Here is a 12,170-nt window from a genome sequence, read left to right as displayed (position 1 = left end):
ATGAATCCATCTTCATTTTTAGCAATTGTTTGATGAATTGAAAGAGAAATTTGGGAGTTTTGGCCTAAAGTTTCATAATATGAATTTTTGAGTTTTGATCGACGACTTGGAATCGGAATTGAGTGAAACTAGTATGGCTGGACTCGTAATTGTATGGGTTCTCGGATTTTGTGAGTTTTATCGGGTTCCGCGGGTGTGTGTGATTTTTGGCCAGATTTGGGATTTGACTTAGGATTCGATATTTATCATTTGTAATTGTTTCCTTGGGCTTTATCTGATGTATTTGAGTTGATTTTGGCAAGTTTTGGGTCGTTCGGAGGTCGCTACGCGCGTGATGGAATTCTTGGAGCATCACTTGGCTTGCTCAGTGTCGGAATTGGCTTGTTTGAGATAAGTAACTCTTCTTAGTGTTGAGGGTATGAAACCCCGAATTATGTGCTATGTGATTGTGTTGAGGTGACGCACATGCTAGGTGACGGACGTGTGGGCGTGCACCCTGTGAATGGTGACTTCGTTGCCTTCATGGCACTGTATAGTGGCCCTACTTTACTGGTATATGTGTTTTCACCATGTTATAAAGTAATTGAGATGTACATCATGCTAGATATCGTGTTTAGGCTTTATGCTGATATTGTTAGGACCCATTGTGGTGGTTTCTTGCTGTCATCTTACTGATTTCATTGGTTTTTCGTACTCAGTCATATTCATGCATTCATATCACATCTCAGTCTCAGTTGTTGTTTATTGATACATCATATCATTGTTGTCGGGCTAGTTTCATGACATTGTGAGCCCGTGAGTGAGACTGGAGAGATTGATGACTGAGTGAGGCCGAGGGCCTAATTGTGAGGTTATTAATACTATAGCACGTGAGTTGTCCGTGCAGATTCTGATATTGATACTATAGCACGTGAGTTGTCCGTGCAGATTATAGCCCTTGGACTGAAGGAGCCCCTCTGGAGTTTGCACACCACTAGAGAGCGCGGTTGATTATTTTGAGGGATGGATCTTCCCTGGACATGGATCTTGTCCGAAGCATTTATATACCTGGAGATGGATCTTCTCTATGGGGCCGAATTGGCCTTCCTCGCTACTGAGTGACTGATGGTCAGCAATGTATATATTTCGGGATGGATCTTCCCTGGGCCGTATGGGCCATATACACTACCGAGTGGTTGAGCATGATGAGTGGAAAGTGAGAGACGGTGAGGTTGAGTACTCTGAAAGTGTGAGTACATGATTCATCTCTGAGATACATGGCATTGGCATGCACACATGCATACAAGCATAGAGATGCATTTTTCCTCATGTTGTACGGTATCAGGTCATTCATGACTTTTTACACACATTGAATGTGGTTATAAAGAGGTATTTCATACTTGCTATCATGCCATCTGAAAATGAAACATCTTATTTATTGTGAAAACGATTTTTAGAAAAATTACAGCTTTCAAACTATCTCATATTTTACAACGATTTCGGTAAAGGATTTGAGTTTTCACTAATATTCTTGAAAAGTTGAACTATTTTCGGAAAAAGCTGAGCATTGTATCTCTGAGTTACTTCCTTATTTATATGCTTTACGCTGTCATGAACTGCTATTAGTTATTGGTGTCGACCTATGTTCCAGCTCGTCACTGCTTTTAACCTAAGTTTAGGTTTGTTACTTGGGGTCGGTTGTACTCATACTACACTTCCTGCACATTGCATGCAGATTTCGGATGTCGATGTTGCTATATTCGACGGAAGCTGGATTGGAAGATGTACCCGCGTCCCGGTTGTAGCTGCCTCTTGTTCATGGTAGCCTTAGATTATAAAATTATGTTTATTACGTTTCAAACAGAAGATGTCTTTATTTCCTATCAGTTTTGTAATCTCTACTCTTAGAAACTCGTGATTTGTACTACCAGTCATTGAGAATGTATAAGATTCAGTTAATTCCTTTGTTTTAATTATTTTATTAAGTTAATTGGAAATGGATAATCGTTAATTGGCTTACCTAGCGGGTTGAGTTAGGTTCCATCACGACTAGTGAATTTTGGGTCGTTACAAAATTTCATGTAAAATTCACTATTAGAAGTAGAATGCAATAACATACGTACTTTTATATGACTTAGCAAAACTCTCTAGATATTTTTACAGTTTAAAAGGTGATGAATTAAGAAAATATTAAAGATGACTAGAGTATAGATCCATCAATTATTCTACATCAGTGTAAAAGAAACTAAGCAAATACAAAGAAAATATAAATCATACGAGTGCAAAGATATTAACCAAGCTGGGATTCAAGAATAAAGTCTATAGAAAATTAAATATTTAAAAAGATAAATCTAAATCCTAAACATATTCAATACATTGTAGTTTGCTGCTCATAATCGCTACAATACTTTGTGCTTGCCAGTGAATATGCTGGAAATAATTTTATTTCAATAGGAGTAGCATAATAAGTTTGGAAATTAGGATTTTAAGTTTAATTACTTGTTGGCTTGTAACTCTTTCATAATTCCAAGGCCCAAGAAAAAATATAATGCTTTATTTTCTTTAAACTTTATATATAAATATATTTTTTATATTATAAATTTATTCGATACGGTTTGATATTTTTTCGCTTTATTTTTCATAAAATAAAAAATTTACACTAATTATCGGTACGATTATAGATTTATATAAAAACCTATGATTTTATTAAGAAAAACTTAAAAATCGATTCGGTAGGGTATTATACTAATTCTCGGTCTAGTTGATTTTTAAACTAATTCTCGGGTTGGGAAAAACTTGCAGGCTCGCAGCCATATTATAAAGGCAAAATACCTTAAATCACCCCTAAACTTGGCTCAAATTATAAATATCCTCCTCGAACTATGCCCGGTCTTAATTACCCCCCTCAACTTGCTTTTGAGAGCCATTACCCCTCTAGATGCTGATGTGGCAAAAAGTGTGGGTCCACTCACCTGCTACGTGGATTTTTCTGTCTATGTGGCATTTTCTTGAAAAATAAAATATTTTTTTACCTTTTTATGAATATTACTTTTTAGATAATTTTTTTCGAATACAATTTATAATAAAACTTGGATAGAACTACATTATTTAGGCTAAATATATTTATTTGGCCAAAAATAATAAAGTTTTAGTTAATCTTTTTTTGAATGTGACTTGAAAATAATGATTTATACAATTGAAATAAATAGTCAAGGCATCTAAAAAGTTATAAAAATACGTAGTTTGAAATTAACTATTTTGACTATAATTTTATAGCTCTAAATTACGGTGCTCTAATTTTTTTTTTTTTACAGATTTTACCTAAAAAAGTAAAAATACACAGTTGAAATAAATAGCCATCGCATCAAAAGAAGAAATAAAAAGAGTGTACAATTGCAAAAAATTACAAGTGCAATTGTACACTCTTTTTATTTCTTCTTGTGATGAAATGACTATTTATTTCTACTATGTATTTTTTATAACTTTTTAGATGCCTTGACTATTTATTTCAATTGTATAAATTTTTATTTTCAGGTCAAATTCGAAAAAAAATTAACTAAAACTTTTATTAGTTTTGGCCAAATAAAAATATTTAGCCTAAATAATATAGTTATATCCAAGTTTTATTATAAATTTTATTCGAAAAAAATTATCTAAAAAAATAATATTCTTAAAAAGATAAAAAATATTTTATTTTTAAAAAAAATGCCACACAGAAAAATGGGCAGGCGAGTGCATCCATATTTTTTGCCACGTCAATATTTAGGAGGTAATCGATCTCAAAAGATCAGGTAGTCGAGGGAGGTAATTAATACCGGCCATAGTTTGGGAGGATGGTAATAATATGAGCCAAGCCAAGTTTACGGGTGTTTAAGGTATTTTGCCTATTATAGACAGTCGGAAGTGTAATCTGCTGTTTTTCCAACTCCTCGATTAGGGCCGCGGCCTGATCGCTCTAATGGCTTCTGCTTCTTCATCATCTCTGTCTCCTCCGATGATTCCCATGGAACTCCACTCACTCAATCGAGAGAAGCTCCTCAACTCTCTGCGCGAGCACCTATCTTCTTCCTCTCGTCCTCTCCAAGGCTTTGTTCTCCTTCAGGTTCTCATTACTTGCTTTTTGTCTTTACCTTCACTCACTTCATCTTTCTCTTCTGACTTACCTCGATTTTTAAAATTTGAATTAGGGTGGCGAGGAGCAAACTCGTCATTGCACCGATCACCTCGAATTGTTCAGGTATTAATAACCATCTATCTAAGTGTTGTATTATAGCAATTATCTCCTCATTGAGGAGGATGATTGGACTAGTTACTAACTTCTGGCTTGTTTGTAGACAGGAGAGCTATTTCGCTTACTTGTTTGGAGTACAAGAGCCTGGATTTTTTGGAGCTATTGTAAGATATGATATCAATAAATGTTGAATTTTTCTTTCTTTCTAAAGATTCTTGGGTGCTTAAATGAGTAATTCCATGTCGAGAAGTAGCTTATGATGTGGTAACTGATGTTGCAGAGCTATGAAAATGTCTTATCAACCTTTTCTTCATATTGGCGCTTTCCCTAAATTTAATTGCATGTTTGGTTGAAGCGGGTGAACCCATATTCTCCCACTCCAGAATGATCAATTGCGAAATTTCCTCTTTTGTTTTGTGGTGCTTTTTTCTGTTGGATTCTTAAAGTCAATGAAGGAGCGTGGATAAGAAATATTCTTAAATTTGTCAACTTTGTGGTAGCTCCTTGGTACTGATTCTTTTAGGGAAGTACTTCACCTTATCCCAAAAAAAGGTAAGAAGGGAGAGATGAGCTTCTTAAAGATTCAATAGTTGGGCTTCTCTAGTATCAGTTTTTTTTTTGTTGATAAAGTAAGCGGAATTTTATATATGGCATCCAGGAGATGCAAGAAGTACAAAAGAGAGTACATAAAAAAAACAGTCAGCTATGAACAAAAAGGAGCTAAGCAAGAGCTAAAGAGCTGACAAAATCAAAAAACTTCATATGACAGTCATTAGGAACTAAATTATGCCAACTATACAACCATAGAAGATCTAGCCTTAAGCACCATAGGAGGAGTTGATATCCCGTCAAAACACCTGCGATTCCTTTCTGACCAGACACACCAAAAGATGCAGGCCGGAACCATCTGCCAGATTTTCCCGATGAACTTATCAACTTTCCTAAGAGACCAGCATTAGCAAGGAACATGTACCAGATATCAGATTTTCTTCTACAAAGAGGTTTAAGGCACATAGATAACCCCATTCTACTTATTGTTTAATTCTAGTCATCCTCAGTGAACCTTTTTATGCAATCATTTTTTTTTTGAGGTTTCATCATGTATCGCATATCTCCCCTTTATTCAAAGCTCCTTTCTCTTAATTTTGTGTAACAGAAGCTACACTTAATCTACATACAGACAGATTTGCCGTTATGCTTTATTATATTTTTTATTAAAACTATATTATGTTTTACTGATTATAGAGCATAAGTTTGGTGATAGGAATTTTTATGATCGTATCCAAAGCATTGGCAGAAAGGCTGAACAAGTTAATTAAATTGATTTCTAAGTCACGGATGACCTTTGTCACAGGCAGATGATAACATATGCTGCTTTGGTGGCAAATGAGTTCTTGGATGTGAGAATAAAACAAAAGAAATTAGGCTCCTCCGCAAGCTAGATTTGGAGAAGGTGTATGACCATGTAAACTAGACATTTCTAGTTGCCCTTTGAGGAAGATGGAATTTGGAGAGAAATAGTTGCGAGTGTAGTACTCTTCCCTAGTAAATGGTGAACCAAGAGAATTCTTAAGCTCCCAAAGAGGGTTCTGTCAAGGTGATACCTTTCACCTTTCTATTCATTTTGGTAATGAAGGTATTCAGTAGAATGCTGGAACTTGGCAGGTGGCTGGATCAAGGAGTTCTGATTTGGAAGTAAGAACAACTTTAAAAGGTCACATATTTTATAGTAGATTATATTTTCTCTGTTGATGATGCGTATCTTTTTGTGGTGTGGAGGAAAGTAAGTTGATGCATCTTAAAGGGGTTTATTAGCTTTTGATGCCGTCTCAGGCTTGCAAAAGCTGCGTATGGAGATAATGAGGTTGAGAACTTGCTACTGGTGTAACATTTTGGGTTGCAAAGTTGCTTCTTTCCACATATTTTTGTCTCCCTTTTGGTTCCAAGCATAAATCATTAGCAGTATAGCAGGGAATAGTAGAGAAGCTTGAGAAAGACTTTCCACATGGAAACAACAATATTTGTCTTTTGGAGGTGCCTTATACAATCTTCCCGCCTATATTGTGTCCTTATCTCCGTTGCAGAAAAAATTGGAGAGGCAACTTGATGGATTGAAAGAACTTATATGGGCAGTAAATAGTTAACAGAAGAAATTTCACCTAATTAGTGAGCTTGATTTGGATCATGTAACAAACAACAACCACCTAGTTGAATCCCACAAGTGGGGTCTGGGAAGAGTAGCATGCACACAGACCGTATCCCTACCTTCAGAATTGGGAAGCAATGGAACAATGCCCTGAGGAAAAAATGTCATGACCTGGAAAGAAACAGCTTTTTTGAATCTGTTAAAAAACTGGAAGAGAAGAAATGGTCGTCTGGAGGAAAAGATCACGATAGCAGAGGCAGTATTCTGTAAGGTCAGAGTACAAAACTTTATCTGCGAAAAACAATGAAGAACATCCTGGAAGCTGATTTAGAAAGTTAAAGTATCTGCTACAGAGGCGTGTTTTAGATTTATTGCTGTTAACACTGCCTATTTAACACTAGCAAATTTGCTATTGAAGTGTTCTGTGCTGCAGAGTAGATGCTATTTACATGAAAAAGAAGAGGAAAAGGGCTGCCACTTATTCACTGTCCAGTCGCATTTCAATATAAGATGAGTTACCCTGGCAATATATAGAAGCTTTATACAGTTAGAGAAGATTGAGGTGCAGAGATGTCGCATGAAGCTGTGGAATTCAATCCCCTTATGCATCCTTTGGGTCCTATGGAAGTAAAGAAATGAGATGCTTCGAGGAGCGTAAAGTTGCTATTTCACATAGTATTAAAGAAAAAATGTTTATAGTTCTTGTCTTCTTGGTGTAAATTTGCCTTTGTAAATAATAAGAGAAGATGATAAGACTTTTTAGATCCCCAATATAGCTTATCATGGAAACTTTTGCACTTGTTCATATTTTTTCAATCAGCAGTCTCTGAGTGCCAACTGCAATGAAAATTTTCTTAGCTTTCATTGACAGAAAAAGAATAAAATACAACAACAACAACATATCCATTGAAATCCCACGAGTGGGGTCTGGAGAGGGTAGTGTGTACACATACCTTACCCCTACTTTGTGAAGGTAGAGAGACTGTTTCCGATAGACCTTCGGCTGAAAAGAAATATAGTAGTGGCGAAGTCATGGAAAAGAAGCAGCAACAACAGCAAGAAAAAATAGGAAGTAACAACTGCAAGAAAAATAGGGATAACTGAAGCAACAACATGTAATACTAGAAATACTCGTTTGGCTATTATAAAAATGATAATTTTCTACCAAATTTATTTATGTTCAGGACTATGATTTGTGATATTAATAATGAATGTTATTGATGAAGTTACTGTTGGGTATTTGTGATAGTTTTTAGAACTTGTGGGTATATGTCTATGTTTCATGTTCTTTCAAAAAAAAAAATGAAATATGTTTTGAAAATTGATGTCCAATCACATTTTCATCTTCAAACCTAACTTCACCCAAATCAAAATTTTCAAAACAAATTTGGGAGTTTATGGCCAAGCGCTAGCTAAGAATAAGAGAAAGCGTGCGTAATACTAATACTACTTATACGAAAAGGAAACCGTGTGTCTACCTACTAACCCTCTACCCTAATTCTCGACATCCATACCCTCCTATCAAGGGTCATGTCCTCAGTAAGCTGCAACTGCGCCATTTCCTTCCTAATCACCTCTCCTCAATACTTCTTCGGCCTGCCTCTACCTCTCCTCAGATCCACCATAGCCAACCTCTCACACTTCCTTACTGGTGCATCGGTGCACCTCCTCTTCATATGTCCGTACCATTTCAACCTCTCTTCCCGCATCTTGTCCACTATTGAGGCCACTCCAACCTTATCCCAAATATCTTCATTCCTAATCTTATCTTTCCTAGTATGCCCACACATCAACATTCTCATTTTCGCTAATTTTGACTGGCCAACACTCCGCCCCATACAACATAGTTGGTCTAACCACCACTCTGTAGAACTTAACTTTAAGACTCAGTGGTACCTTAGGACCTCGGCTGCGAGCCTCCATTTCATCCATCGTGCTCCAATACAATGTGTGACATGTTCGTCAATCTCCCCATTACCTAGGATTATAAAAAAAAAGAATCTAATCTTACAATCCTCAAATCAACTGTTCGAATTATTATCACGCACTTAAGCAGATAATAAAGTTAAAATGCTTATACAGTCAGGCCTCTCTATAACAACATCCCTATATAACAACACTTCACTATGAAAGCCAAGCTTTTCCGGAACCAATTTTCATGTTATGTTATAATATATGTTCTGTATAACAGTACTTCGCTATAATATCCAAAAATATTCGGAACAAACGAGGCTGTTATAGAGAGGTTTGGCTGTAAATCTAAAGAAGAATGAACAAATTAAAAAAGACGAGCTTAAAAGTGAGAGAAATTTTATTTATGTAGTTTATCATTCTTTAATGAGGATATAGTTTAAACATGTGGAATGTGATTCATCCAGTAATTTTTAGGAAAAGGTTCAAATACCATAAGTTAATTTTCTTACATGAATAGAAGGAAAAAAGTTAAAATCTCAGTACATACGGGGTCAAAACTTTTCCATGTAGATTAGGATATAGTTTTGTTACACAAATCATGAGTAAAAGGAGCTTCACTGAATATTTGAAACCAAGAGAGTGATGTGTTATAAGTCGAAACTTCAAGGAGTATGCATTATTCTTCCTTTCTTGAGTGTATTAATGTTTTAATGTAAGGAGATTTAATGGAGAGAGTGGCCGATGAACCTTATTATCTAAACTTTCTAGTGCTTATAAATTTGAAGCATCCTTGAATATTGCTTTCTTGATGAAGGATATAGCAAGTGGGAAATCTATGCTCTTTGCTCCTAGGTTACCGCCTGACTATGCTGTTTGGATGGGAGAAATAAAACCACTTACTCACTTCCAGGTAACTATTCATTTTTCGAACTTGTATTTCATGGGTGATCCTGTTCATCAAGTGGAAGGCAATGTAAGGATTTGATTTACTCTTACATTGGTCTTTTTCAGGAAAAGTACAAGGTTACCCAGGTTTTCTATACTGATGAGATTAAGGAAGTTTTGTCTAATCAGTACCAAGAGATGGGAACACCGTTGCTATTTCTGTTGTATGGGCTTAATACAGATAGCAACAAGTACTCTAAACCAGCAGAATTTCAGGTTTATGTCTCATCCCACAAACACCATTATTATGTTCTCTTGCATGGGCTTGGTACTGATAGCAACAAGGACTCTAAACTGGCAGTATTTCAAGTTTATGTCTCATCCTATTGTTTGCGAGGGCTTGAAAGGAATGATATAAAATTTACCATGTTTTTTCCCAGTAAATTCACAATAATTAATCCCGAGATGATAGTGCTGAGCACCACACCTTTTAGGAATGGCTGAGGGCTACAATGACTTGCCAAGGATTCTAAAATATGCGAAATCGAAATTTGTAGTTAATCAAAAAAAATTGCTTAAGCTCACTCCTTTCATCCCAAAGTCACGACAATTTTTGCATTTTAGGGCATCCCATAGTGCGTGACAATCGTGTTGGTTTTGCTATCTTGGGTATTAGGTAAGCTTTCAGTTGAACCAGCATCATTTACTCTATTTTCATCTGCCATCTATGAAAAATTAAAAGAGATACAAACACAAATTGAGACTAGAGTAGTAGAGTCAAATATAAACTTTTAGCAGTATGATAGATACATCATTTACAGATTGATCCTATATGCAAAAACAAAATATTAGTGAAACTACTAAATGACAAATAGTTCAAAGAAATAAAGCATCAACACATAAGCAAAAACAGAGTCTGTTGAATTAAGATTCTCTTTAGGGATAACTGATAAGACATTTAGATCTTACAAACATGATGTTATTGGAAGAAATTGAATTAGACAGTTTTCTCTTTAGGGATTAAACATGATGTTTTTTCTAAGGCAACAGAGTGAGGTCCAGTTGTCTCTAATGGCCAAAAAAAGAGGGAGAGAAGATAACTTGTGGTCATTAGTTATTCACTGTCAATAATTTATAGGATGTTTTATCTCTGTCTCTCTCCACCAATCAAGTTAGAAAATAACCATTGCTTCAAGTCTAGACTAGTTAGAAGCAACTATGTAAATCATTCATATAAAGGAAGTTTCTATTAAATGCTTTACGTCATAGGGAAATTCCCTTGTCGTTGGTAATATAAATTCTTTTACTTTTTACCTAACGGTCGTGCTAGTAGCTGATGGGGCGATCAATTATTAATAAATTACAGATATTAACGCCAACAGTCGACGGCCTCCATGCCAATGGTGCCCACCAGAAAGAAATAGTAGTATGTAGTTGAGCAATCATTAAGGAAAGGAATTTAGGAATATCAACTGCCACAAACAAAAGGCAAGCAAAAAAATACTTTTGTACTTGAGACTAGTAACTTTTTCTTTTTCCCCTCAAAGATTCCACGATTATATTCCTTCCAAATTATCAAGCACATGACTGTAGGTATCCCAACTTGGTGAAGTGATATTGCAATGGAGAAATAAATGATTTACACCTTCATATTGCTCCCGAAACAACGAAAACCTGCTGCAATTGTTAAAACCCTTTTCTGAAGGTTGTGTTAAGTCAGACATCTCCCTTCTGAACCAGCCAAGAAAGCCCCCACTTTATATGGAGCCTTGTTCTTTCTTTAGAAAACTTCGTTAGAGAGCACAACCTTTGTTTGGCACGGATGACAATGTGGTCACAAACACAGTTTTACGTGTCATGAACGCTGGAATCTTGATCAATTCCTCTTATTTAAGATATCTTATTGGAGCTTTTGTCGGCTGATTATTTCAGTTGTAAATCATTATTTTCACCACTATAATGAGTACCATATTTTTATAGCATGTCTGTATGCTATCAGTTATTTAGTGAATCATGATGGTTTCTGGAAGCTATCCTTGTGTTTAGCTGTCTTGTCATTTTCCCCGCCCAATTGTATCTTTTTATCAATTGCTTTGCCAAAATCAGAATGATGAAATTAGCTGATATATATGTCTGAAGCAAGTAGTAGCTGGAGTTCCAACTTATACAATGGTTGTTGACTCATTATGCCTGTGGTCTGTAGGGTATTAAGAAGTTCCAGACAGATTTAAACACATTGCATCCTATCCTGACTGAATGCCGTGTTATAAAGTCCAACTTAGAACTTGCTCTCATTCAATTTGCCAATGACATAAGCACTGAAGCTCATGTTGAGGTAAGCATTGTTCTACCTTTTTCATGGGAAATTTCACTTACCATACTTCAATTTATTATAGTGTCCTGCAGTTTTTGCTAGTTAGATCATGTACTTTTTTTTTGATAAAGTAGATCCGGCATTTTCCTTATTGGCTACCTGCAACATAGTATAGAATACTTTTGTCAAGACAACCCCCCCCCCCCCCCAAGGCTTTGGTTCAGCAGAGCATAGCGCGTGCTATTTTGATTATGTGCATACCAAGAGTTCGAATCTTCCTATGGACCAAAAATCGCCTGATATGTAAGTGTAGTGATTCGAATCTGCAGGCCTATTATCCACAGAGTTTCGAATCATGCGCTAGCTAGCCCTCAGTGATTTCTCAGTTATCAAAAAAAATATTTTGCCAAGACACAGTGGAAGTTGAGACATGTTGTTTCAAAGAAAAGCTTACAAAGTTTTTGGCTAAGGCCTTTATGTTTTCTTATACATTTTTTATGCTTTTGAGAGTCAAATGTTGAGATATATTAACTTGCAAGTCAGCACACCATGAAGATTGCTGACTTTGATTCTTTCTGGAGTGCAAAACATTCATCAAATTATAGTGGGCGTTTTGACATAAGAATTGTAAAATTCCAAAAAAAAGTGAAATTTTTTTTCAAGTGAAAATGGTTTTTGAAAATTAGATTTGTGTTTGGACG

The 12,170-nt window shown here is 35.8% G+C and overlaps 1 protein-coding gene across 1 annotated transcript in view; it reads left to right on the top strand.

Annotated features, from left to right (window-relative positions):
• The window catches only part of LOC109229659 (xaa-Pro dipeptidase), a 16,075-nt gene continuing 7,707 nt past the window's right edge, over positions 3,803 to 12,170 (top strand). The window contains exons 1-6 of the mRNA XM_019395184.1: positions 3,803 to 4,081; positions 4,167 to 4,216; positions 4,314 to 4,374; positions 9,085 to 9,180; positions 9,282 to 9,431; positions 11,359 to 11,490. Coding sequence (XP_019250729.1) covers positions 3,938 to 4,081; positions 4,167 to 4,216; positions 4,314 to 4,374; positions 9,085 to 9,180; positions 9,282 to 9,431; positions 11,359 to 11,490 — 633 coding nt within the window. The 5' untranslated portion in view covers positions 3,803 to 3,937. The remainder of the gene's footprint in view (positions 4,082 to 4,166; positions 4,217 to 4,313; positions 4,375 to 9,084; positions 9,181 to 9,281; positions 9,432 to 11,358; positions 11,491 to 12,170) is intronic.

Source organism: Nicotiana attenuata, chromosome 7 (assembly GCF_001879085.1).
Source record: "Nicotiana attenuata strain UT chromosome 7, NIATTr2, whole genome shotgun sequence".
NCBI lineage: Eukaryota > Viridiplantae > Streptophyta > Magnoliopsida > Solanales > Solanaceae > Nicotiana > Nicotiana attenuata.
Note: the sequence above shows the minus strand (reverse complement) of the source record. Positions and strands in the feature narration are given on the sequence as shown.